At 41.3% G+C, this 26,366-nt stretch overlaps 1 protein-coding gene across 1 annotated transcript in view; it reads right to left on the bottom strand.

The window, feature by feature from the left end:
* The window catches only part of USP8 (ubiquitin specific peptidase 8), a 79,252-nt gene that overhangs the window by 37,737 nt on the left and 15,149 nt on the right, over window positions 1–26,366 (bottom strand). Inside the window, 4 exon segments of the mRNA XM_010356606.2 lie at window positions 2,207–2,249; window positions 5,641–5,803; window positions 15,080–15,165; window positions 23,139–23,283. Of these exon segments, the coding sequence (XP_010354908.1) occupies window positions 2,207–2,249; window positions 5,641–5,803; window positions 15,080–15,165; window positions 23,139–23,283 (437 nt within the window).

Below are 26,366 nucleotides of genomic sequence, written 5' to 3'. Positions count from 1 at the left end.
TCAAGAAACCAGTTCAGTGCTCTGTTTATAAAGACTTAAAAATCAAAACTTTGTTGAGTTTACAGCTACATCTGGTATTGACTCTGTTACCAATATAAAATAAAGGACATTAATATATGTGTCTTAGGAAAATAATATGTTTTCAAAAATTAAGACATTAGAAAAATGCTAACTAGAAGAAAGAAACATCTATGGTTCTAAAATTCTGGAAAGGTTGTAAATTCAGAAAGTCTATGATAGCAGTCTTATGGTAGCTATTCGAAAAACTTAGATATCCAAGTATTCTTAGAATAACAAGTCAAAAGCTTGCTATTCTACATCAGAGGTTGAAAAACCATGGCCATCTGTTTTTATAGGATCACTGCCACACTAGTTTGTTTACACATTTTTTCATACGGCAATAGCAGAGATCAATAGTTGTGTCAGAGACCACAGGAATCTCCAACCCCATAAGGTTCCCCAAGCCTAAAATGTTTACTATCTATCCCTTTAAGAAAAATTTGCCAATTCTCATTCTACTTGATGTTCATTTGTTAGCTCCCAGCCAGAAGGAAAAAAGATTATTTTACCTTCTAAGAAGGCTAACAAAAACGAAACTAAGTAAAGCTAACGCAATATTTAATTTATTTACTTTTGGGGGAGGGCGGCAATCTGTCAAAATAAATATTCCCTATGTTACTATTTTTCCTTAGCCCTACTGAAGCGAAAGATTAAAAGGCACTACAAGAGTTGAGATTATATAAAAAGCTGTTTCAGCAGTAAGCTGTGAGAAGAAAAGTAGTCTTAGTAGCTCCTATGCTAAAAGACCTATAGCTGCTAATAATCATCCTCCTTCCATCTCTAGCCATCAAGTGTTAAGCTAACAAAACAGACCAAAAAAGCTGATAACAAACCACTGAGAAGGACATTTAAGCAGGATGAAATACAAAGGAACGAATGCATAAAAACTAATCTTGGAATGAATCAGTAATAACTTTTAGGGAAGTACCTTATAGCACACTCAATTTATTTTTATAATTGTTGTATGAAAATATTTTAAGTACAGAATTTATTTTACTATTACCTATAATTATGTTTAAATTCAACCTTTTCTCTGATCCAAGTACTAACCAGGCCCAATCCCACTTAGCTTCTGAGATCAGGAGCATTAGGTGGTATGGCTGCAGAAAAGGTAAACCTTTTCTGAGAGGAAAATGTCTCTAGTAGATGAAGAGAATTTGCTGTCTTGTTTAGGTCACATATTTGTCACTAGAGCGTCAACACCACCTATGGATAACTTCCATATTACTGGTTTGGATTTGAGACAGGGTCTCATTGTCATAGGCTGGAGTATAGTGGTGTGATCATGGCTCACTGAGGCCTCAACCTCCTGGGCTCAAGTAGTTCTCCCACCTCAACCTCCTAAGTAGATGGGACTACAGGTGTGCACCACCACACTCAGCTAATTTTTGTATTTTTTGTAGAGACAGGGATTTCACCATGTTACCTAGGCTGGTTTTGAACTCCCGGGCTCAAGCAATCCTCCTGCCTGAGTCTCCCAAAGTGCTGGGATTACAGGCATGAGCCACTGCACCTGGCCTGGATTTTTTTTTTTAAGGGGGATGTAAATGACTCTTAAATAATTTAGTCTTTGACCACAGGATGGATGTGGGGAGAAAAAATTAAATCTACAACCTAGTCATAAATGATAATAAGACCTACTTAAAGTTTACCATGTATTCTAAGAATTTGCATATATTAGTTCATTCAACTCTCACAACAACCCTATGAAATAATAATCTCCACTTTACAGACAGGGAAACAAAGGCAGAATGTTTAAGTAACATGCTGAAAACTACACAGAAAGGGAGAGGAGGAACCAGTATTCAAACTTAGTTTGATTTCTGAGAGTCCATGCTCTTAGCCATTATTGCTAAACTGCGTCTTGAAAAGAAAACAAGTACAAGCTTTGGTTTTGACATTTTTCAACTGCGTATTACCAGTTTAACATGCAAGGTTAAAATTATTCATCAAATATCCCCCATAAATACATAAAAATAGCCTCAGACATTTTCAGTATAATCGTACAGACTAGGAAAAATGATGAAGCTTACACAGAGATTAGACAACAATGCTGACAATCTCACTGTATAAAACCTGATGCTTATTCTGATTAAAAGATCTCAGTCAGAACCTAAAACAACTTCCTCTTTCTGTACACACTTACCTTTCTCTTTGGTCTCACATTTTTCATTCTTTTCACCATTGCTCTATTGCATAGGGGGAAAAAAAAGTTTCAACTTTCATAGACACAAAAAATTCAACTTTAATACTTCATTTACTTCACTTAAACGTAAACTCTAAGAAATGAAGTGTGCAGAGTACTGGCTTTTTATAAAAATGCAGAAGAATAATAATGATAATAAAAGATTTCTTTGACAGTAGACAACAACTAAAGTAACTAGCAACCTTTCAGAATCATAGAACTTTTCCTCAAAATTTACTTCAATTAAAGACCAAATACAATTTAACAGCACAAACTGCTACAGAAATTTAATATTTAATTTGATTAGAAAGTACTTCTTACAATTAAACAAAAATTCTGGCTATCCAATTCAGTGTCCTCCACCACATAATTAAAGCAAAATGAACTAATACAAAGTATTGCTTATGTAGTTTACTTTTTTTTTGAGATGGAGTCTCGCTCTGTTGCCAGGCTGGATTGCAATGCCACGATCTTGGCTCATTGAAACCTCCGCCTCCTGGATTCAAGCAATTTTCCTGCCTCAGCCTCCCAAGTAGCTGGGACTACAGGTGCGTGCTATACGCCCAACTAATTTTTGTATTTTCAGTAGAGATGGGGTTTTGCCATGTTGGCAGGATGGTCTTGATCTCTTAACCTTGTGATCCGCCTGCCTCAGCCTCCCAAAGTGCTGGGATTATAGGCGTGAGCCACTGTGCCTGGCCTACGTAGTTTACATTTTTTAACCAAGACAACCTGGGATAATCCTGTAAGGTACTAACTCATTTTACAGATGGGGAAACAAAGGACCCACTTAGACCTTTTTTTTTGAGATAGGGTCTCACTCTAATGCTCATGCTGGAGTGCAGATGCATGATCACTGCAGCCTGGACCTCCTGGGCTCAAGTGATCCTCCCACCTCAGCCTCCTGAGTAGCTGGGACCACAGGTGTGCACTACCACAACTGGCTAATTTAAAAAAAAAAATGTTTGTAGAGGCCAGGCGTGGTGGCTCACCCCTGTAATCCCAACACTTTGGGAGGCCAAGGTGGGCGGGTCACCTGAGGCTGGGAGTTCAAGACCAGCCTGACCAACATGGAGAAACCTCGTCTCTACTAAAAATATAAAATTAGCCGGGCATGGTGGTGCATGCCTATAATTCCAGTTACTTGGAAGGCTGAGGGAGGAGAATCGCTTGAACCCGGGAGGTGGAGGTTGCAGTGAGCTGAGATTGTACCACTGCACTCCAGCCTGGGCAACAAAAGTGAAACTCCATTTCTAAAAAAAAAAGTTTGTAAGGTCAGGAGATCGAGACCATCCTGGCTAACCCGGTGAAACCCCGTCTCTACTAAAAAATACAAAAAAACTAGCCAGGCGAGGTGGCGGGCGCCTGTAGTCCCAGCTACTCGGGAGGCTGAGGCAGGAGAATGGCGTGAACCCGAAAGGCGGAGCTTGCAGTGAGCTGAGATCCGGCCACCGCACTCCAGTTTGGGCAACAGAGCGAGACTCCGTCTCAAAAAAAAAAAAAAAAAAAAAAAAAAAAAAAAAAAAAGTTTGTAGAGATGGGGTTTTCCATGTTGCCCAGGCTGGTCTCAAATTCCTGGACTCAAATGACCCACCCATGTTGGCCTCCCAAAGTGCTGGGATTACAGGTGTGAGCCACCACACCCAGGCAACAACGACTTTTTAGTTGTCCACATGGAATGACAACTAAAAGCTACAAAACGCCTAAGAAAAAAAATCAAAGCAGAAATTTTCCCATGGATTTCAACTTATATTTTAGGAAGGATAGTTTCCAAGGAGGTAAAGGAAGGGAGGTACAGTGATAGCTGGTAGCTACAGACTAAGTCACTGATGGCTTTTGGCAAAGAGATGATGTAGCTGAAAAGACCACAAGTAGTCACTAAACAGATGCGAAAAAATGGGAGAGAAGCCAGGCGCGGTGGCTCACTCCTGTAATCTTAGCACTTTGGGAGGCCAAGGTGGGCAGACCGCTTAAGGTCAGAAGTTCAAGAACAGCCTGGCCAACATGGTGAAACCCCATCTCTACTAAAAATATGAAAATTAGCTGGGGGTAGTGGTGGGTGCCTGTAATCCCAGCTACTGAGGAGGCTGAGGCCTAGGAGACTTAGTTGAACCCAGCAAGCAGAGGTTGCAGCAAGGTGAGATCCCACCACTACACTCCAGCCTGAGCAACAGAGTGAAACTCTGTCTCAAAAAAAAAAAAGTCAGGCGCGATGGCTCAGGTCTGTAATCCCAGCACTTTGGGAGGCTGAGACGGGCAGATCACTGGAGGTCAGAAGTTGGAGACCAGCCTGGCCAACATGGTGAAACACCGTCTCTACTAAAAATACAAAAATTAGCCAAATGTGGTGGCGGGTGTAATCCTAGCTACTTGGGAAGCTGAGGCAGGAGAATCGCTTGAACCCAGGAGGTGGAGGTTGCAGTGAGCCAAGATCACGCCATTGCACTCCAGCCTGTGCGACAAGAATGAGACTGTCTCCAAAAAAAAAAAAAAAAAAAAAAAAAAAAGAGAGAGAGAGAGAAAGGGGAACACTAGGGGAGAAAAAAGAGGAGAAAGCAAACGAAAAAGAATGAAAAGAATGAGACCTCAGAAACAGATAAAAGCTTTGGTACCAAAGTAGTATACTAAATCTTTTAATGTAAATTACATGATTAGAAAGAAGAAACTTAAAAATCGTCTATTTCAATACTATAATTTGGGAAACATGAAAACAGTCCCAGAGTGGTTAAAAAAGTTTTGACATAGAACCAGATGCAGATATAATAAATCACAGCTCAGCTCAAATGATCTTTCTATTGCTCTAATTAAGTTTATTAGAATTAACTTCTAATAAAAACAAATTAATGCACAGAAAATATTGTGCATTAATTCGTTTTTAATGAATTAACGCACAGAAAATATTGCTATAGAAATTCATAGAAAAATCTGAAGTCAACTGAGGCTAGAATATTTAATTCAAATTATTTTCTTTTTTTCGAGACAGAGTTGCTCTGTTGCCCAGGCTGGAGTGCAATGGTACGATCTCGGCTCACTGCAGCCTTTGCCTCCCGGGTTCAAGCGATTCTCCCACCTCAGCCTCTCTAGTAGCTGGGACTACAGGGGCGCGCCACCACATCCAGCTAACTTTCGTATTTTTAGCAGAGATGGGGTTTCACTACATTCGCCAGGCTGGTTTCGAGCTCCCGGCCTCAGGTGGTCTGCTTGCCTCGGCCTCCCAAAGTGCTGGGATTACAGGCGTGAGCCACCATGCCCAGCCTTAAATAAATTTCTAATTAAAACATTAAATTTTATCCTTGTTGCCTAAAAGAACTTTATAGTGGTATCTCAACTCTTTTTAAGCAAATCATCTGACAAGCAGAAATGGTCTTTTAACTCACACATTAAATTTGAAATACCTTTTGGGTTTTGTCTTTGGAATCCAATACATTCTCCAAAGAACCTTTAGCCAACGTGCCACCATCCTCTCTTCCTGTTTCCTGCCTTTTCTGTTGTAGCCGCTGTGCTTCCTCCTGCCTGTCCTTTTCCTCAAGTTTTTTCCGGACTTCGGCTTCTTCATATCTAGTTGAAAAAATAAGTTAAGATTGTCTTTTATTGGTGTTAATTGTGGAAATTAAAGGAGTTTCAGTTCTGTAAAATTAGTATCCCGCCTTGAGTTATTTCATGGCTACATGCTTTCTCCCTCCACCACAATTCACACATCTACCGCCTGAGGTCATCTGTGGATTTACTTCAAATTGCCCAGAACTCTTAAAAAGAAACTGTATGTTCTCAAGTTGAAGTTATTTAGTGCTTTTTGCTCTTTCTCTCCTACTAATTTCAACCTTTTATATTGATTCAAATCTGCTGCAATTTGCTTTTCAAAGAAAAAGTCCTAATTCTTTCTGCAAAAGAAACAGCCCAAATATCACACTTACTTTATAATTTAGGATAAAAATGTAAAAAGGAGCATTCAAAAAGCAGTGGAAAGTATTACCAAAGTCCCAAGTTATGTTTTTTTAAAGGATGACTTCACTGAAATTTCCAACTTGTTGGCAGTTAAACAGCTATCTGAACTACAGTTAGCAGATATCCAAGGAATTTAGAACTATTCCCTACTAAATTATAGGTGGCTGGGTGCGGTGGCTCACATCTGCAATCCCAGGACTTTGGGAGGCCAAGGCAGGTGGATCACGTGAGGTCAGGAGTTCGAGACCAGCCTGACCAACATGGTGAAACTCCATCTCTACTAAAAATACAAAATTAGTCAGGCGTGGTGGCACATATCTGTAATCCCAGCTACTTGGGAGGCTGAGGCAGGAGAATCACTTTAACTGGGAAGGCAGAGGATGCAGTGAGCCAAGATCATGTGACTGCACTCCAGCCTGGGTAACAGAGTGAGATTCCATCTCTAAATAAATAAATAAATGAATGAATGGCAATGCTTGCTATTATTGCCAGGACAGACTGTATGTTACCATAGACCTGCAATCTTGTTTGCCCTAATTATCAATGCTCAGCAATGCCTGTGAGCTTCAAATTTAAAGACAGAGAGAGAGAAGATAGAACAGATATAAAGGAAAAAAATAAATAAATAATTGACTAGGGTCAATAATTAGTAAAAGATGAATCAATAGTTTCCATTTTATTATTCTTCACCGTATCTTTACATTTTATATGCTCTTTTTTTCTTTTCTTTCTTTTTTTTGAGACAGAGTCTCACTCTGTCGCCTAGGCTGGAGTGCACTGGTGCAATCTCAGTTCACTGCAACCTCCATCTCCCAGGTTCAAGTAATTCTCCTGACTCAGACTCCTGAGTAGCTGGGACTACAGGCACACACCACCACGCCTGGCTAATTTTTGTATTTTTAGTAGAGACAGGGTTTCATCATGTGGCCAGGCTTGTCTCAAACTCCTAACCTCAGGTGACTCACCTGCCTCGGCCGCCCAAAGTGCTGGGATTACAGGTGTGAGCCACTGTGGCTGGCTGTTTTTTTTTTTTTTTTTCTTTTTTGAGACAAAGTCTCACTCTGTCACCCAGGCTGGCGTACAGTCACGTGATCTCGGCTCACTGCAACCTCTGCCTCCTGGGTTCAAGCAATTCTCCTGTCTCAACCTCCCAAGTAGCTGGGACTACTGGTGTATGCCACCACACCCACCTAATTTTTGTATTTTTAGTAGAGACAGGGTTTCACTATGTTGGCCAGGCTGATCTCGAACTCCTGATGTCCGGTGATCCACCCGCCTCGGCCTCCCAAAGTGTGGGATTACAGGTGTGAGCCACCATACCCAGACTTATATGCTCTTTTGAGTGAATACTCCAAAATGAAAAATTTCTAAATAAACAGAAAAAACTATACAGAAAAGGTGACTATTCAAAGAATTGTGCCAGCTTCACATATTTAAAATTTTAAGTTTACTTTAAAAATGACTTCTGAACTCAAAATTATTTGGTACCACACATTTTCAACATCATGTTAATAGTGACCAAAAATGTGCCATCTATCAATAAGATCATTCATGCACTGAACAAGAATTACATCTTTAGCTCTTGTAGAAGAAATTAGCATGTCACACAAAGCTGTGTTATTCCTCAAGTCAAAGAAATATTAGGAAAATAGGGCTTCTCCTCTAAATATTTGAGCAGTTAATTTCCTTTTTTTTTTTTTTTTGATGGAGTCTTGCTCTGTCGCCCAGGCTGGAGTGCAAAGGCATGATCTCAGCTTACTGCAACCTCCACCTTCTGGGCTCAAGCAATTCTCCTGCCTCAGCCTCCTGAGTAGCTGGGATTACAGGCGCATGCCACTGTGCCCAGCTAATTTTTGCATTTTTAGTAGAAAAGGGGTCTCACCATGTTGACCAAGCTGGTCTTGAACTTCTGGCCTAAGGTGATTCACCCTCCTTGGCCTTCCAAAGTGCTGGGATTACAGGTGTGAGCCACCATGTCCAGCCATTAAGCAGTTAATTTTTTGTTGTTTTTTTTTTTGAGACAGTTTCACACTGTCACCCGGGCTTGAGTGCAGTGGCGTGATCTCGGCTCACTGCAACCTCCACCTCTCAGGTTCAAGTGTTTCTCCTTGCCTCCGCCTCCCAAGTAGCTGGGATTACAAGCTCCCACCACCATGGCCAGCTAATTATTTTGTACTTTTAGTAGAGATGAGATTTCACTATGTTGGCTGGGCTGGTCTTGAACTCCTGACCTCGTGATCCATCTACCTTGGCCTCCCAAAGTGCTGGGAGTACAGTCATGAGCCAGCCTGCCTGGCCTAAGAAGTTAATTTCTATCTTTATGCTTAGCAATTCCTTCTGAATTATTTATTCCATTGACTGAAATGATCACTAATATTGATAGGAACATGGTGATTATGACACATTATTTTAAAAATGCTATCCTTTAAAAAATAAAGGTAGGAGAGAGAATTCTAATTTTGGTAATGACTTAGTAGTTTCCATTGTTCTGAACCTCTCACAACTATAACCTCTGGATGACCTACAACTACCTGAAGGATTGGAAAACTGCCATAATCAGGAAGAAAGTAGATGGGGTTGACACTTGAAAGAAACGAAGGGCATTAGTAAGATTCCCATTTTTTATAGTTTCACACCTAAGGCAGGCCTCAGTGCTGAAAACAGCTAAAATTCCAATAGAAACCCCAACCCCAGAGAACCAGAGTTCCAAATTCTTTGTATAGACTTGCCCAAATTGCCAGCTGACACCTGAATTAAGCACACCTGGGAAAGATACTAAGGCGCCCAGCTAAGTCTAAAAGAACTGAAAAGAATGTCAGTTGCCACTTACCATAGACAAGACAGAAAACTTATCGTTTGAGTATAGCCAAGTTAACTGCTTATTGGGACAAAACAACAACAACAACAACTATTCAGAGGACCAAAGAAGAGTGCAGAGCCTATAAATTTATCATTCACAATGTCCAAAGTTACTAGTACCAAAAAAAGAAAAACAGGACAACAATGAAAGAAAAGGCACTGCACACTGACTCTAAGATGATGCATTTAGCATACGAAGATTTTAGAGCAGCTGTTACAACTATGCTCAAGGGCATAAACGAAAATGTGCTTGCAATAATGAACAAATAGGAAATCTCTGCAAAAAATAATAGACACTATAAAAAAGAACCACACCAAAATTCTAGAATTGGGCTGGGTGCAGTGGCTCATGCCTAGAATCCTAACACTTTGGCAGGCCCTAGTAGGAGGACTGCTTGAGCCTAGAGCTTGAGACCAGCTTGGGCAACATGGTGAAACCCTGTCTCTACAAAAAAACACGAAAAAACTAACTGGGCTGGTGGTGTGCATCTGTAGTCCCAGCTGTTCAGGAGGTGAAGGTGAGAGAATCACTTGAGGCCAGGAAGCTGAGGTTGCAGTGAACTGTGTTCACGCCACTATACTCCAACCTGGACAACAGAGTGAGACTCTGTCTCAAAAAAAAAAAGGAAGAAATTCTAGAATTGAAACATGTAACTGAAAAAAATTCACTCAACAGAAAATTGGAGATGACAAAGTAAATAGTCAGTATTTGAAGGAAGAATTGGCCTGGGCAACATAGTAAGACCCCATCTCTATAAAATATAAAATTAGCCAGGAGCAGAGGTGTGTGCCTGTAGTCCTACCAATGTCAGGAGGCTGAGGTGGGATTGCTTGAGCCCAGGAGTTTGAGGATGCAGTGAGCTAGGGTCATGCCACTACACTTCAGCCTGGGCAACAGAAGTGAGACCTTGTCTCAAAAGAAAAAAAGGATGAAAGAGTGATAAAAATTATTCAATCCAGGCTGGGCGTGGTGGCTCACGCCTGTAATCCCAACACTTTGGGAGGCCGAGGTGCATGGATCACCTGAGGTCAGGAGTTTGAGAACCGCCTCGTCAACATGGTGAACCCCCATCTCTAGTAGAAATACAAAATTAGCCAGGTGTGTGGCACACACCTGTACTCCCAGCTACTTGGGAGGCTGAGATAGGAGAATTGCTTGAACCCGGGAGGTGGAGGCTGCAGTGAGCCAAGATCGTGTGCCACTGTACTCCAGCCAGGGTGAGACGGAGTGAGACTCTGTCTGAAAAAAAAAAAAAGAAAATTATCCAATCTGAAAAACAAAGAGAAAATGATTAAAACAAAACAAAACAGAACAAAGCCTTAGGGATTCATTGGACAAAATCAAAAAGCCTATCGTATGTATAGCTGGAATTCCAGCAAGAACATGAAAATGAGGCAGAAAAAAATGCTTAACATCAGAAACAATGGAGGCTAGAAGACAGTGGAACAGCAGCTCTGAAGTGACAAAAGGGAAAATAAAAACCTGTCAACATAGAATCCTGTAAGAATGAAGATGAGGGCGGGGTGTGGCAGCTCACGCCTGTAATCCCAACACTTTGGGAGGCCAAGGCAGGCGGATCATCTGAAGTCAGGAATTCAAGACCAGCCTGGCCAACATGGTAAAACTCCATCTCTACCAAAAAACACAAAAATTAGCCAGGCGTCGTGGTGTGTGCCTGTAGTCCCAGCTACGTGGGGAGGCTGAGGGTGGAAGTTGCAGAGACCCTGTCTCAAAAAAAAAAAAAAAAAAAAAGAATATTCCCAGAGGTTAAGAGGGACATAATGATAAAAGGGTCAATTCATCAAGAAACTATAACGGCCATAAATGTTTATGTACCTAAAAACAGAATTTCAAAATACATGAAACAAAAACTGAGAGAACTAAAGGCATAAATAGATACAGTTAAATATTTTAACACCCTTCTCTCAGTAATTGTTATAACTTGAACCCCTACCCCACAATCAGTAAAGACAAAGAAGATCTGAACATTATCAGCCATTCTGACCTGAATGACATATAGAGAACAATATATTCAACAACCACATTTTCTTTGCAAGTGCACACGGTACACTCACCGAGAGACCATATGCTGAGCCATAAAACAAGAATACATTTAAAAGGACTGGATGTCTTTAGCCACAATAAAATTAAATTAGAAATTAATAAGATATAAGAAGAATCCCACATATTTGGAAATCAACACATTTCTAAATGATCCACGGGTCAAGGAAGAAAGGGAAATTAGAAAATATTTCAAAATAAATTATAAAGTTCTACTGGGAAAACAACAGATTTATGAAAATCAGTGTGTTAAAATAAAATAAATGGAACAAAAGTGAATGATGAACCCATCAATAGATGTGAGAGGAGAAAAGAAAAACTGAGTAACTTCAGATAGAATTTTACAAAAACAGATGTTTCACCATATTCCATCTGCTTAGGCAATACGCAGGGATAATGGATTCTCAAATCTCCAGCAGGACCTTGCTTATTGGTATGCTCACTTCCCCCACTTCTCTACTGCACTGTGTTAAGAACTTGGTCATAGAATAGCAAGCATATATCCCTATTATCTCTATGGAAACATCAACACCACTTTCCTGCCTATCATTTCCTGCCAGTATCATTTCACTGTTAGAAACAGAAGTGAAAGAGCAAAATTATGCAACTGTTTTACCTTGCCTCCTCAATGCAAATCACTAGAGTGCCAGGACGAAAGGTATTACAGAACAAGAATGCTTCCACTGTTAATAACAACGAAAATAGCACAAACTGAGTATTTGATATGTGCCAGACACCATCTAAGTGTTTGTAAATGTTAATTTTCTTAATGCACTATGAGGTAGGTTTTATGATTATCCTAGTTACGGATGAGGAAACTGAGGCAAAAGGAGGCTAAGTAATTTGCCCAAGCTCACAAAATTAATAAGAAAAAAACTGGGGGCCGGGCGCGGTGGCTCAAGCCTGTAATCCCAGCACTTTGGGAGGCCGAGACGGGCGGATCACGAGGTCAGGAGATCGAGACCATCCTGGTTAACACAGTGAAACCCCGTCTCTACTAAAAAATACAAAAAACTAGCCGGGCGAGGTGGCGGGCGCCTGTAGTCCCAGCTACTGGGAGGCTGAGGCAGGAGAATGGTGTAAACCCGGGAGGCGGAGCTTGCAGTGAGCTGAGATCCGGCCACTGCACTCCAGCCCGGGCGACAGAGCGAGACTCCGTTTCAAAAAAAAAAAAAAAAAAAAAGAAAAAAACTGGGATCCATACCCAGGGAGTCTGGCTCCGTACACTTACCTACTGCTCTATATTTCTTCTCTAGCAGTGTTCTATGCTGGAACAGTATGTGAACTGTCTGTCCTAAGAAGTAAGCACAGTCAGCCTAAATCCAATTTGAGAGCAGAAATGAAAAATCTTTAAGATTCTTTTTTCCTATTTTCTTCTCTTATCCACACCTTACCGCCTACCTTGCATTTGTTCTACAGTCTCCATAAATCTAATTTAATTAGAGCTGATGTCTCTCCTACTTTGCATCTTCAGTTGGTAAGCTGAAGTGAGAGTGAGGCATGCTCTCTGAAACTGACTTGTGATTATTTTACCTGCTTAATCCCTTTTACTAGGATTCTGATACCTCCAGACTTGGTCAAAATTACGTCTAAGACCTCCCCTAACATGAATGTAACAGAAATGGATTAAGTCTATGGTATGAGAGGTGTCCATGAAAAAAGACAATAATAAGAAATGGGACAGGCAAACAAATGCTTAACAAGTATTCCTTAAAGGCAGGTGATATTGAAATCTGTTTTCTAGCCACTTTCTAGGTCTTTTTGCTAAAGCGTTTTTTTCAGAATCTGGGGCTATGTCTATAGTGGCCACCCCAGAGCCCGTGCAGCCACCCCTGGGACAGGGGACAGCGGGCCATGGACCCTGCTGGGCACACACGCCTCCACGGTCGTAGACCATGACGTCAGATGACTGGGCACAATTTAGCAGAAAATTTATCCCAAGATGTTGAGGGCTTTCACTTTAAAGCTATGATCTATTCTCCAAACCCAGAGAGCATATACCCTCATGCCCGTTCTCAGACTGCCGGCCTGACAAGAGAGAAATCCTAGTCATGCAGATTTCAGAGACTTAAAGGAGGAAAAGAGCTCTGTGGTTGACTTATTACAGAATTAGGACAGGACAGATATGAAGATATGTTCACACAGAGTTGCTCTAAATGTCCATGAAAGACACCAACATGGGGCAGGAGGCTGGGAGAGGACAGACAGGGAGAAAAATAGAGTGAAAACGTTCTCCACATCTAGCTGCAAAATAACCTATACACAGGAAAAATTAAAAGCACATTTAAAAAGCCTTAGAATTGCAAAGGACCCTGCGGTTATTTAGTAACAGGGACCTCATTACACTGAAAGATGAGCCATTCTATCACGCCATAAAAAGTAAATATCTAAATAATGAATCATTTTCTCGATGACTTCCTTTATAAGTTGAGAGTTATTTTATTATTTTGAGACGGAGTCTCACTCTGTCACTCAGGCTAAAGTGCAGTGGCAAGATCTCAGTTCACTGCAACCTCTGCCTCCTGGGCTCAAGCAATTCTCCTGCCTCAGTCTCCTGAGTAGCTGGGATTACAGCTGCCTGCCACTTTTTTTGTATTTTTAGTAGAGACAAGGTTTTACCACGTTGGCCAGGCTGGTCACAAACTCCTGGCCTCAAGTAATCCGGCCACCTGGGCTTCCCAAGGTGCAGGGATTACAGACCTGAGCCACTGCTCCTGGTCAGAATATTTTTAAATACAAGTAACATATGATACACTCTTAGTGAAAAAAAAATTCAAGCCAGGAAAGAAATATGTCACCCTGGTTAAATCTTTCGGTTTCCTCCTTCTATTTATTATTTGCATCAAACATCTCTCAGTTTGCCGTTTTTCACTAGCCAGGCTTTGGCAGCTTATATCACTTAAAACCAGTTCCATTGTTGTCTCCTGTATCATATTGCTGAGAATGCTTTTGGTTTTATCTATTAACATTTTTTATGCTACAGATACAGGCAGAAATTTATCTACTAGGAGCTACATGACAGCATTATGTTGTTGATAAGGGAAACAATTTAAATTTTAAAGAATGACTAATGGCTGGGTGCAGTGGCTCATGCCTGTAATCCCAGCACTTTGGGAGGCCGGGGCAGGTGGATCACCAGAGGTCGGGAGTTCCAGACCATCCTGACCAACATGGAGAAACCTCGTCTCTACTAAAAATACAAAATTAGCTGGGCATGGTGGCACATGCCTGTAATCCCACCTACTAAGGAGGCTGAGGCAGCAGAATCACTTGAACCCGAGAGGTAAATGTTGCGGTGAGCTGAGATCACACCATTGCACTCCAGCCTGGGAAACAAGAATGAAACTCTGTCTCAAAAAAAAAAAAAAAAGAATGTCATGGCAAATACCAGAATCAGTTTTTTTTTCTAAATTTAAATAACTTCTGTAACTAAGCAGATCAAAACTAACAGTAAATACTTCATTCCCATAAGCATAGTGTCCAGGAGCAGAATCCACCAAAGAACATATGAAGAATTAAATTTTTCTAAAGAATACTGCCAGAAACTTACAAATATTATAACTCAGAAATACTGGGGCCAGGCGCAGTGGCCCACGCCTGTAATCCCAGCACTTTGGAAGGCCAAGGCAGGTGGATCATAAGGTCAGGAGATCAAGACCATCCTGGTTAACACAGTGAAATCCCATCTCTACTAAAAATACAAAAAATTAGCCGGGCATGGTGGTGGGCACCTGCAGTCCTAGCTACCTGCAGTCCTGAGGCAGGAGAATGGCGTGAACTCGGGAGGCAGAGCTTGCAGTGAGCTGAGATCGTACCACTGCACCTCAGTCTGGGCGACAGAGCAAGGCTCTGTCTAAAAAAAAAAAATTGGAATATTATACAAATCATCAGATATAAATCAGTAAATCTTAAATATTATTTTTATCTTCTAAATTTACATTATTTTAAATATTTCATAATATCTGTACCTTAGTTTAAGGCTTTCAGAGAGTCTTTCAGCTTCTTCAACGGCTTTTTTGATGTTTGCAGGTCCAAGAACTGAATGGAAATAATCCTAAAATTATAGGAAAACCATCCCATATTGTTAGTACCGGGCATTGCATGTAACATTAGTGCTAAAATCATTAAACTCATGGTGCTTATATAAACGGAAGTTTGTTTTATTACGATGGAAGATTTTTAAAAACTTTTAACCTACATAAATGTATAATTTATTCTCCAAATGTCTCAAAAGTATGTCTTCATACCATTAGTAAGTTAAAAGGATCCACTAGTTCATAAATTTGACTTATTTATAAGTCACCATTAAAAAGTATAAATAACATTCTTGTTATTTGTAAGTGCCACAAGAGCAAAGCTTTCAAGAATAAAGTATCTTTTCTTATTAAAAATATGTATCTAGTTTTTTTCTCTGGTCTCACAATAAAGCAAACTATGTAGAGACACAACATGGAATTTGTTTTGTTTACTTGTTCTAAACAGATATTTTTGCTTCCATTTGTACTTTACCTGTACATTTACACATTAGGAAACTCTGAGCAACTAAAAACCAAATGACAGAAAATAAATAATTAATAGTATAATCTAGGCCAGGCACGGTGGCTCACACCTATAATCCCAGAACTTTGGGAGGCCAAGGCGGGCATATCACTTGAGGACAGGAGTTCAAGACCAGCCTGGCCAACATGGTGAAACCCCATGTCTACTAAAAATACAAAAACCAGCTGGGTGTGGTGGTACGTGCCTGTAATCCCAGCTACTCAGGAAGCTGAGGCAGAAGAATCACGTGAACCCAGGAGGCAAGATTGCACCACTGCACTCCAGCCTGGGTGACAGAATAAGACTCTGTCTCAAAAAAAAAAAAAAAAAAAAAAAAAATTATAATCTACCTTTAAAAAATGCAAACGGTAAAAGGTTTGGCATATAATTTACTAACAAGTACAATGAAGTTGTTGTTGCTTTTTTTTTACATCACTACTCCAAGAGGTCACACGTTAGATACTACAATCAGATATTTTCAAATCAAGGTTGGTATGACATGGTACTAGCTAGTTAAGTCAGCTGAATGATTACTGGATCAAGGATTTGCCACAACATGTCAATATGACTTTGCAAATAGAGCCTACTAGCACAGTTCATTACAAATTATAATAATCATAATTTATAAAAAGAAGGGTTGTAGCTCAGAAGTACCCATCTTTGGCTCTCAGTCATGAAGAGCTGCAATGGTAGAGCCACATAAACATATATAACAGCCCACATAAATATATATAACTTACAGATTACTTATGATACAAATAAACATAACTTCTGTAACTAGGTAGATCAAAACTAACAGTAGGCCGTGTGTGGTGGCCCACGTCTGTAATCCCAGCACTTTGGGAGGCCGGGGCGGGTGAATCACCTGAGGTCAGGAGTTTGAGACCAGCTTGACTAACACGGGGAAACCCTGTCTCTACTAAAAATGCAAAAATTAGCCAGGCGTGCTGGCGCGCGCCTGTAATCCCAGTTACTCGGGAGGCTGAGGCAGGAGAATCGCCTGAATCCAGGAGGTGGAGGTTGCAGTGAGCTGAGATCGTGCCATTGTACTCCAGCCTGGGCAACAAGAGTGAAACTCCGTCTCGGTGGGCAGGGTGGGGAAAGGAAAAACAAAAAACAAAAAACAAAAAAACTACCAGTAGGCTGGGTGTGGTGGCTCACACATGCAATCCCAGCATATTGGGAGGCTGAGGTGGGTGGATCACCTGAGGTCAGGAGTTTAAGACTAGCCTGGCCAACATGGCAAACCCCCATTTCTACTAAAAATACGAAAATTAGCCAGGCGTGGTGGCACGTGCCTGTAGTCCCAGCAACTTGGAAGGCTGAGACAGGAGAATTGCTTGAACCTGAGAAGTGGAGGTTGCAACGACCAGAGACAGTGCCACTGCACTCCAGTCTGGGCAACAGAGCAAGACTCCATTTCAAAACAACAACAAAAACTAACAGTAAATAATTCATTCCCATAAGACCAGTGTCCAGTAGCACAATACAACCTGGAGCATATGAAGAATTAAATTTTTCTAAAGAAAACTGCCAGACATTTACAAATATTATAACTTAGAAATTAACTGGATCTGAGCTCTAATCCAATATACCACTGCTCAACAATCTATCATTCTAAACACTTTTTAAATTTCAAAAGAGTATGTGGTAACACAAGAACAGAATATGAGTGACATAGCAAAAGTTTTAATTTTTGTGTCCCAGTTAACATAAGACTTATTTTTAAGAAGAAAAATCTGTTGATGGCCAGGCTGGGTGGCTCACGCTTGTAATCCCAGCACTTTGGGAGGCCAAAGCAGGTGGATAGCTTGGTCAAGGCTTTAGTGAGCCATTATCGTGCCACTGTACTTCAGCCTGAGCAGCAGAGTGAGACCCTGTCTCAAAAAAAGTCTGTTGATAATAGTTATCATATGTCTATCTAGCCTAAAAGTAGATCATGCTTTCTTTGGTTGATTCTTCTAAAGCCTAAATATATTAGAAGGACCCTTCACTTATTCCAATTAAAGTGTACAGTTTGTTCAATATTATATCAATTGAACATTACAATAATTTCAGTTAGCACACTATGTCTTGACTACTGATGCAATTCTCTTAACAGAAAGTAGAATGTAATCATTACATTAACAGAACCATTTAACAGAAATCATAATGTAATCATTCTGAATAAATACAAAATGCAAAGTAAAACCAAAAATGCTATGACTTGTTTTATTCATTTTTACACATGAACTCACTAAAAAGCCAGCCTGTAAGCCCAGCTTAAACCTATTTAAACACAAAACATTGTTTATGTTTGGGCATGTCTGTCACACACTACCAGATATTCCCCTAATATTAGTGAGGTTTCCTGTCAATTATGTATCTCTGTGCTCTTAAAGGACCACAGTTAAAGTAAGTATAAATACTTTCACAATTTTAATAGTATGATAATTGGCAGAAGAAAAAGATAACATCCAATTATTACATAACTAAAAATGTTTGCTTCTCAAGTTTACCAGAACTTTCCTGACTCCTGAACATATGAATTCAAACAACTTTCATGATATCCTAAACAAAAATAGGTTTACCAATGAATATTAAGAATTTTCAAGAATGTCATAAAAATGTTAAAATACAATTCTAATTTTATCTAGAATTTGCTACACTAATATTTTCAATACATTTTCTTTCCCTGCTTTTTCGGATAACCCTGAAAAAATTATTCACAAGCTGACTTTTTGATAAGTAATAAAATGTAGTGTCCTTCTCTACTAATGAGAGAGCTTGCTAAATTAATGTTTTTTTTTTTTTTTTTTTTTTTTTGAGACGGAGTCTCACTCTGTCGCCCAGGCTGGAGTGCAGTGGCCGGATCTCAGCTCACTACAAGCTCCGCCTCCCGGGTTTACGCCATTCTCCTGCCTCAGCCTCCCGAGTAGCTGGGACTACAGGCGCCTGCCACCACGCCCAGCTAGTTTTTTTGTATTTTTTAGTAGAGACGGGGTTTCACTGTGTTAGCCAGGATGGTCTCGATCTCCAGACCTCGTGATCCACCCGTCTCGGCCTCCCAAAGTGCTGGTAAATTAATGTTTTATCTAAAACTCAATTTTCCTTTTTTTTTATTTTTGAGATGGAGTCTTGCTCTGTTGCCCAGGCTGGAGTGCAGTGGCGTGATCTTGGCTCACTGCAACCTCTGCCTCCCAGGTTCAAGCAATTCTCCTGCCTCGGCCTTCTAAGCAGTTGGGATTACAGGCGCCTGCCACCACACCTGGCTAATTTTTTATGTATTTTTAGTAGAGACGGGGTTTCACCATATTGGCCAGGCTGGTTGTGAACTCCTGACCTTGTGATCCACCTGCCTCGGCCTCCCAAAGTGCTAGGATTACAGGCGTGAGCCACTGTGCCCTTTTTTTTTTTGGGGGGGAGACAGACTCTCACTCTGTCGCCCAGGCTGGAGTGCAGTGGCGCTATCTTGACTCACTGCAACATCTGCCTCCCAGGTTCAAGTGATTCCCCTGCCTCAGCCTCCTGAGTAGCTGGAACTATAGATGCACACCACCACGCCCTGCTAATTTTTGTATTTTTAGTAGAGATGGGGTTTCACCATGTTGGCCAAGATGGTCTCAAACTCCTGACTGCAAGAGATCTGCTTGCCTCAGCCTCCCAAAATGCTGGGATTACACGGGTGAGCCACTGCACCTAGCCTAAATCTCAAACATTTTCTAGTATAAGAGTGAAAATACAAGTTTCTAAGGAAGTTCAATGACATATATTCAGTCCCTACCTGATTTAAAGGGTAAAAAACAGAAAATACCTTGTTAGTAAATTTAGCACCTCACATACTTGAAGAACACCAGAGAGGCTGGGCTACAGAAAATACAACAAAAAACAGTTCTGCAACTGGGCAAGGTGGCTCACACTTGTAATCCCAGCACTTTGGGAGGCTAAGGCAGGCAGATCAATTGAGCCCAGGGGTTCGAGACCAACCTGGGCAACAGGATAAGACCTTGTTTCTACTAAAAATTTAAAAATTAGTCAGGTATGGTGTTGCGTGTCTGTACTCCCAGCTACTCTAGAGGCTGGGGGGCGGGGGGGAGGGGAGAATCAGCTGAGCCCAGGAAGTCGAGACTGCAGTGAGCCATGGCTGTGCCCACTGCACTTCAACCTGGGTGACGGAAGCGAGATTCTGTCTCAGAACAAACAAAAAACAGTTCTAAGACAGAAGCAGATGAAGCACCCTGGACAGAGCAAATGAAAATAATCATTTTTCTGAAAAACAGGAACCGAACTACTGAATCATATGAAATAATGGCCTAAGTTACCTGAGCCTTTGCAGAGAGCTTCTCAACCTCAACTTCTCTGCCTAGATACTCCCTTTGGAAATGCAATAGAGACTCTATGGAAATGGAAACATCTCATCTATTTAAATGTACTCACTACCTTCTCAAGAAGATAAAAAAAAAAAGAGGTAGCTACAAAAATATTCCCAACCTTGTCATAGAAAAAAAATAACTACTAACTTCCAAGAATAAAGCAAAAAGTAAACAAGAACATAAAAACAAAAACAAAAACAAAAAAACCTGGTTGGGCGTGGTGGCTCATGCCTATAATCCCAGCACTTTGGGAGGCCAAGGCAGGTGGATCACCCAGGGTCAGGAGTTCGAGACCAGCCTGACCAACATGGTGAAACCCCATCTCTACTAAAAATACAAAAATTAGGCCGGGCTTGGTGGCAGGTGCCTGTAATCCCAGCTACTCGGGAGGCTGAGGCAGGAGAATCGCTTGAACTCGGGAGGCGGAGGTTGCAGTGAGCCAAGATCGTGCCATCGCACTCCAGCCTGGGCGACAGAGTGAGACTGTCACCAAAAAAAAAAAAAAAAGAAAAAGAAAAAAAACCCTACCACACAGACAAAACAGCAAACAACAAAACTGCCAAAGTTATCCAAATTTCAAGACTTTCAAAAATATTTACTTTAGTGAGCACCACTTACACTGTGTTTTAAGCAATTCACTTTAACATATTTCATAGACTGTGCAAAAACTTGTTTGAATTTAGGAAGGCCTCTGTCTCTTATCTGTAGGTAAGTATGTCCAAAAATGTTAAACAGTATTTCTCCCAGGGCAGGACTAATTCAACCATTGTGGACAGATGAATGAACCTCCAAATGCAAGGGGCCCCTTCTTCAAAGATAGAGCTAAAAACCTAGTAATTGGCCAGGCATGATGGCTCAAGCCTGTAATCTCCGCACTTTGGAAGGCAAAGGCAGGCGGATCACGAGGTCAGGAGTTTGAGACCAGCCTGGCCAATATTGTGGAACCCCACCTCTACTAAAAATACAAAAATTAGCTGGGCATGGTGGCGCACACCTGTAGTCCCAGCTACTTGGGAGGCTGAGGCAGAGGAATCGCTTGAACCTGGAAGGCAAAGGTTGCAGTGAGCCGAGATTGTGCCACTGCACTCCAGTCTGGGCGACAGAGCGAGACTCCGTCTTAAAAAACAAACAAACAAACAAACAAAAAAACCTAGTAACTGTTATTAGAATAACTTTGCTAATGAGAAGAAACACCAGCAATGATTTATCACCATTAAATAAAATATTAAAGTCATTCCTTAACAACCAAAAGTCACACTCCTCTAAAAATAAAAATAAGTGGCCAGGCACAGTGGCTCACAGGATCATGTCTGTAATCCCAGCACTTTGGGAGGATGGGGGTGGGGGGGCAGATCACAAGGTCAGGAGTTCGAGACCAGCCTGGCCAACATGGTGAAACTCTGTCTCTACTAAAGATACAAAAAAATTAGCTGGGCATGGTAGTGAGAGCCTGTAATCCAGCTACTCGGGAGGCTGAGGCAGGAGAATCGCTTAACCCGAGATGTAGAGGTTGCAGTGAGCCAAGATCGTGCCACTGCACTCCAGCCTGGGTGACAGGGTGAGACTCCGCCTCAAAGTAAATTTAAAAAAAAAAAAAAAAAAGATCATCAAAGAAAAAAATAAATTTTGTTATTTCAATAAGTCAGCTTAAATGATACAAGCCAATTCTATGACCAAAGAACAAAATAAAATCTTATTATTGAGAGTGGCTTCTCTACCAGGTAAAAAATCTATAGGCAGTATTTTGTTAACTACTGCCAGGTAGTAAGATTGTTTCTAAGTAAAGGTAAACCCAGCAACACAACCTCCTTCACATTTGTTTAATGAGCCTCTACATTCTTCACATTCTTCTTTTGCTAGTTTGTTTTTTGTTCGTTCGTTTGTTTTTTGAGATGGAGTCTCTCTCTATCCCGAGGCTGGAGTGCAGTGGTACGATCCTGGCTCACTGCAACTTCTGCCTGCCAGGTTCAAGTGGTTTTCCTGTCTCTGCCTCCCAAATAGCTTGGATTACAGGCGCCCACCACTACACCCAGCTAGTTTTTTTTATTTATAGTAGAGATAGAGTTTCACCATGTTGGTCAGGCTGGTCTCGAACTCCTGATCTCAGGTGATCCACCTACCTCGGCCTCCCAAAGTACTGGGATTACAGGTGTGAACCACCACGCCCAGCATTCTTTTGCTAGTTTCTAATACAAATGAAATACATTTATTTTCTCTATCAACACTTATCCTAGTCATCAGTTTTTTTCTCTTCATTTATATTGCCCCTGCCCTCCCTATCCATGGTTTCAGCCAAATGGAAGACAAGCACCTGTTCAAAGGATTAAAAGCAAAAAGAAGTTTAAAGATTTGGGGAGTGGGCTGGACACAGTGGCTCATGCCTCTAATCCCAGCACTTTGGGAGGCTGAGACAGGCAGATCACCTGAGGTCGGGAGTTCGAGACTAGCCTGGCCAACATGGAGAAACCCCATCTCTACCAAAAATACACAATTAGCCAGGCGTGGTGGCACATGCCTGTAATCCAGGTTACTCGGGAGGCTGAGGCAGGAGAATCACTTGAACCCAGGAGGCAGAGTTTGTAGTGAGCCGAGATCATGCTATTGCATTCCAGCCTGGACAATAAGAGTGAAACTCCATCTCAAAAGAAGAAGAAAAAAAGATTTAGGGAGTGATCAGTATCAATTTTGGAAACTGAGATTTTTAATATGGCTACAATGTCAGTCATATACAAAAAGCTGTCACATAAAAACAAGAGACTAAACCTTGAATCTTAAGAAAGTACAATAAAAGTACTATTTAAAAAACAGCCATGTTTTCTTACTTAATGAGCAAACTCAATTCTTCTACTTGACCTAGCAATGATTAATTACCTCAGAAAAAAATTATGAATCTGTATGCTGCTATAAACTTGTACTAAACCATGGCAAATCCAAGAATATGCACGAGTTCACACATTACACACATTTGTAAATAATAACACTGTATCTTTAGTTTCCTTTTTCTATCTACATGAGAGAGATGATGCTGCATATAATTTGAGCGAAATTTCATTATTACTTAAAATTTTTAGAAAAAAATCAATAGCTCCATTATGCAAAATAACTTAGGAAATAACAATGCAAAAATAAAAGGTACCTGCTGTTGCTTGAAATCAGGTCTTTTTTTGATAAGATTATAAACAGTCACGTATTTCATGTATAGCACATAGGCCCTTTCCTCATCACGATCTAATCTGCATTCTTCTGCTGTCTTAAAGATCTTCAGGGCACTGTGCACATAACTTGAAATTAGAGAAAAAAAAAATTAAAGTACTTGACATCTGGGAAAAAAATACAGGTCATATACAAAGTCCACAGATAATCTTTATCAGGGGTCCCCAACCTCAGGGCCACAGGTTGGTACTGGTTCATGGCCTGTTAGGAACCAGGACACACAGCAGAAGATGAGTGGTGGGCTAGCCAGCAAAGTGTCATCTGTATTTACAGCCACTCCCCATTGCTCGCATTGCCACCTGAGCTCTGCCTCCTGTCAGATCAGTGGCGGCATTAGATTCTCATAGGAACACAAACCCTATTGCAAACTGTACATGTGAGGGATCTAGGTTGCGCACTTTTTTCTTTCTTTCTTTCTTTTTTGAGACGGGGACTAGCTCTTATTGCCCAGGCTGAAGTACAATGGCGCGATCTCTGCTCACTGCAACCTCCGCCTGCCAGATTCAAGTGATTCTCCTGCCTCAGCCTCCCAAGTAGCTGGGATTACAGGCATGTGCCACCATGCCCGGCTAATTTTTGTAGTTTCAGTAGAGACAAAGGTTTCACCATGCTGGTGAGGCTGGTCTCGAACTCCTGACCTCAAGTGATCCTCCCATCTCGGCCTCCCAAAGTGCAGGGATTACAGGTGTGAGCCACCACACCCAGCCAAGGTTGTGCATTCTTTATGAGAATCTAATGCCTGATGATCTGTCACTGTCTCCCATCACCCCCAGATGTGATGGTCCAGTTGCAAGAAAACAAGCTCAGGGATACCACTGATTCAACATTATGGTGAGTTGTATAATTATTTCATTAATACATTACAGTGTAATAATAATAGAAATAAAGTGCACAATAAATCTAGTGCACTTGACTCATCCCAAAACCATCCTCCCTAACCCTGGCACATTGAAAAATTGTCTTCCACAAAACCAGTCTCTGGTGCCAAAAAGGTTGGGGATCACTGATCTTGATAAAGCAGATTTCATGATTTAGGTTCACTACTTCAGAATTGATACAAAGTTAGATGCAAGTTTGGATACAACCAACTTATATATACCACTTCCTCTGGGATAAGCGTAGTGCTAGAGGTAAACCAGACATTGCTAGAAAGTAATAATCTGTCTTAGGCCTGACCTTAAGGATTGTCCTATCTAAAGGTGGCTTTATCTTTCCCATTGTTTCCCATTTGAAAATCATTCAACAGGAGTTAAATAGAGTTGTTTTCTGTTACCCCATCAACATTACCAACTTAGCAAGATAAATAGCCCAATCCCTCTCTTACTCTTTCTGCCCTTCAAAAGATCTTTTTATTTTTATTTTATTTTACTTTATTTTATTTTGAGGCAGAGTCTCACTCTGTCGCGAAGGCTGGAGTGCAATGTGCAATCTCAACTCACTGCAACCTCTGCTTCCAGGGCTCAGGGATCCCTCAGCCTCCCACTAGCTGGGATTACAGGCCCATGCCACCATGCCAAGTTAATTTTTGTATTTTTAGTAGAGACGTGCTTTCACATGTTGCCCAGGCTGGTATCGAGCTCCTGACCTCAGGTGATCCGTCCACCGTGGACTCCCAAAGTGCTGGGATTACAGATGTGAACTACCATGCCCAGCCTCAAAAGATCTTTTTTTTTTTTTGAAATAGAATCTTACTCTGCTGCCCAGGCTGGAGTGAAATGGTGCAACTTCAGCTCACTGCAACCTCCACCTCCCAGGTTCAAGTGATTCTCTTGCCTCAGCCTTCCAAGTAGCTGTGATTACAGGCATAGACTAACATGCCTGGCTGATTTTATATTTTTAGTAAAGATGTGGTTTCACCATGTTGGCCAGAATGGTCTCAAACTCCTGACCTCAGGTGATTCGCCTGCCTCGGTCTCCCAAAGTGCTGGGATTAGAGGTGTAAGCCACGGTTCCCAGCCAAAAGTTATTTTTTTATTGTTATTATTTTTTGAGATGGAGTCTTACTCTGTCACCCAGGCTGGAGTGCAGTGGCATGATCTTGGCTCACTGCAAGCTCCGTCTCCTGGGTTCACACCATTCTCCTGCCTTAGCCTCCCGAGTAGCTGGGACTACAGGTACCCACCACCACACCCGGCTAATTTAAAAGAAAATTTTTTTTTTAGTAGAGACGAGGTTTCACTGTGTTAGCCAGGATGGTCTCGATCTCCTGACCTTGTGATCTGCCTGCCTCAGTCCTCCCAAAGTGCTAGGATTACAGGCGTGAGCCACTGTGCCCAGCCCAAAAGCTCTTTTTTTAAAAGCCCATTTTGTCTTTAGTAATGTTTCAAAATTCAGTTCATTCTGGCATTTTCCGTTCTGACTTTCTTTAAAGTTTCTATCATTCTCTGGCCAGGTGCAGAGACTCACATCTACAATCCCAGCACTTTGGGAGGCCAAGGCATGGAGGATCGCTTGAGGCCATGAATTCAAGACCAGCCAGGGCAACACGGTGAGACCCTATCTCTGTAAGAAATTTAAAAATCAGCTGGGCATTGGGGCACAAGCATGTGGTCCTAGCTACTTGGGAGACTGAGCCAGGAGGATCACTCAAGCCCAGGAAGTCGAGGCTGCAATGAGCAATGAGCATGCCACTGCACTCCTCTGCCTGCACAAGATAGCAGACCATGTCTCAAAAAAAAAAAAAAGAAAGAGAAAGAAATTATTATTTATGATTATTTTTGAGACAGAGTTTCACTCTTACTGCCCAAGCTGGAGTGTGATGGCACAATCTCAGCTCACTGCAACCTCCGCCTCCCGGGTTCAAGCGATTCTCTTGCCTCAGTCTCCCGAGTTGCTGGGATTACAGGTGTGCGCCACCATGCCCGGCTAATTTTTTGTATTTTTAGTAGAAATGGGATTTCACCATGTCAGCCAGGCTGGTCTGGAACTCCTGACCTCAGGTGATCTGCCTACCTTGGCCTCCCAAAGTGCTGGGATTACAGGCCTGAGCCACCATACCCGGCCAAAAAGGAATTATTTTTATATAGTGTTATGAAAAGACAATGACTTGTGGCTGAGTATTTTTTTTTTTAGAAGCTTCATAATCTTAGCCTCTTAAACTTTATGACCTAGAGGTCATATCTGTATGATCTGTCTGGAGAGTAGATAATAT

Source organism: Rhinopithecus roxellana, chromosome 5, assembly GCF_007565055.1.
Source record: "Rhinopithecus roxellana isolate Shanxi Qingling chromosome 5, ASM756505v1, whole genome shotgun sequence".
NCBI classification, from domain to species: domain Eukaryota; kingdom Metazoa; phylum Chordata; class Mammalia; order Primates; family Cercopithecidae; genus Rhinopithecus; species Rhinopithecus roxellana.
Note: the sequence above shows the minus strand (reverse complement) of the source record. Positions and strands in the feature narration are given on the sequence as shown.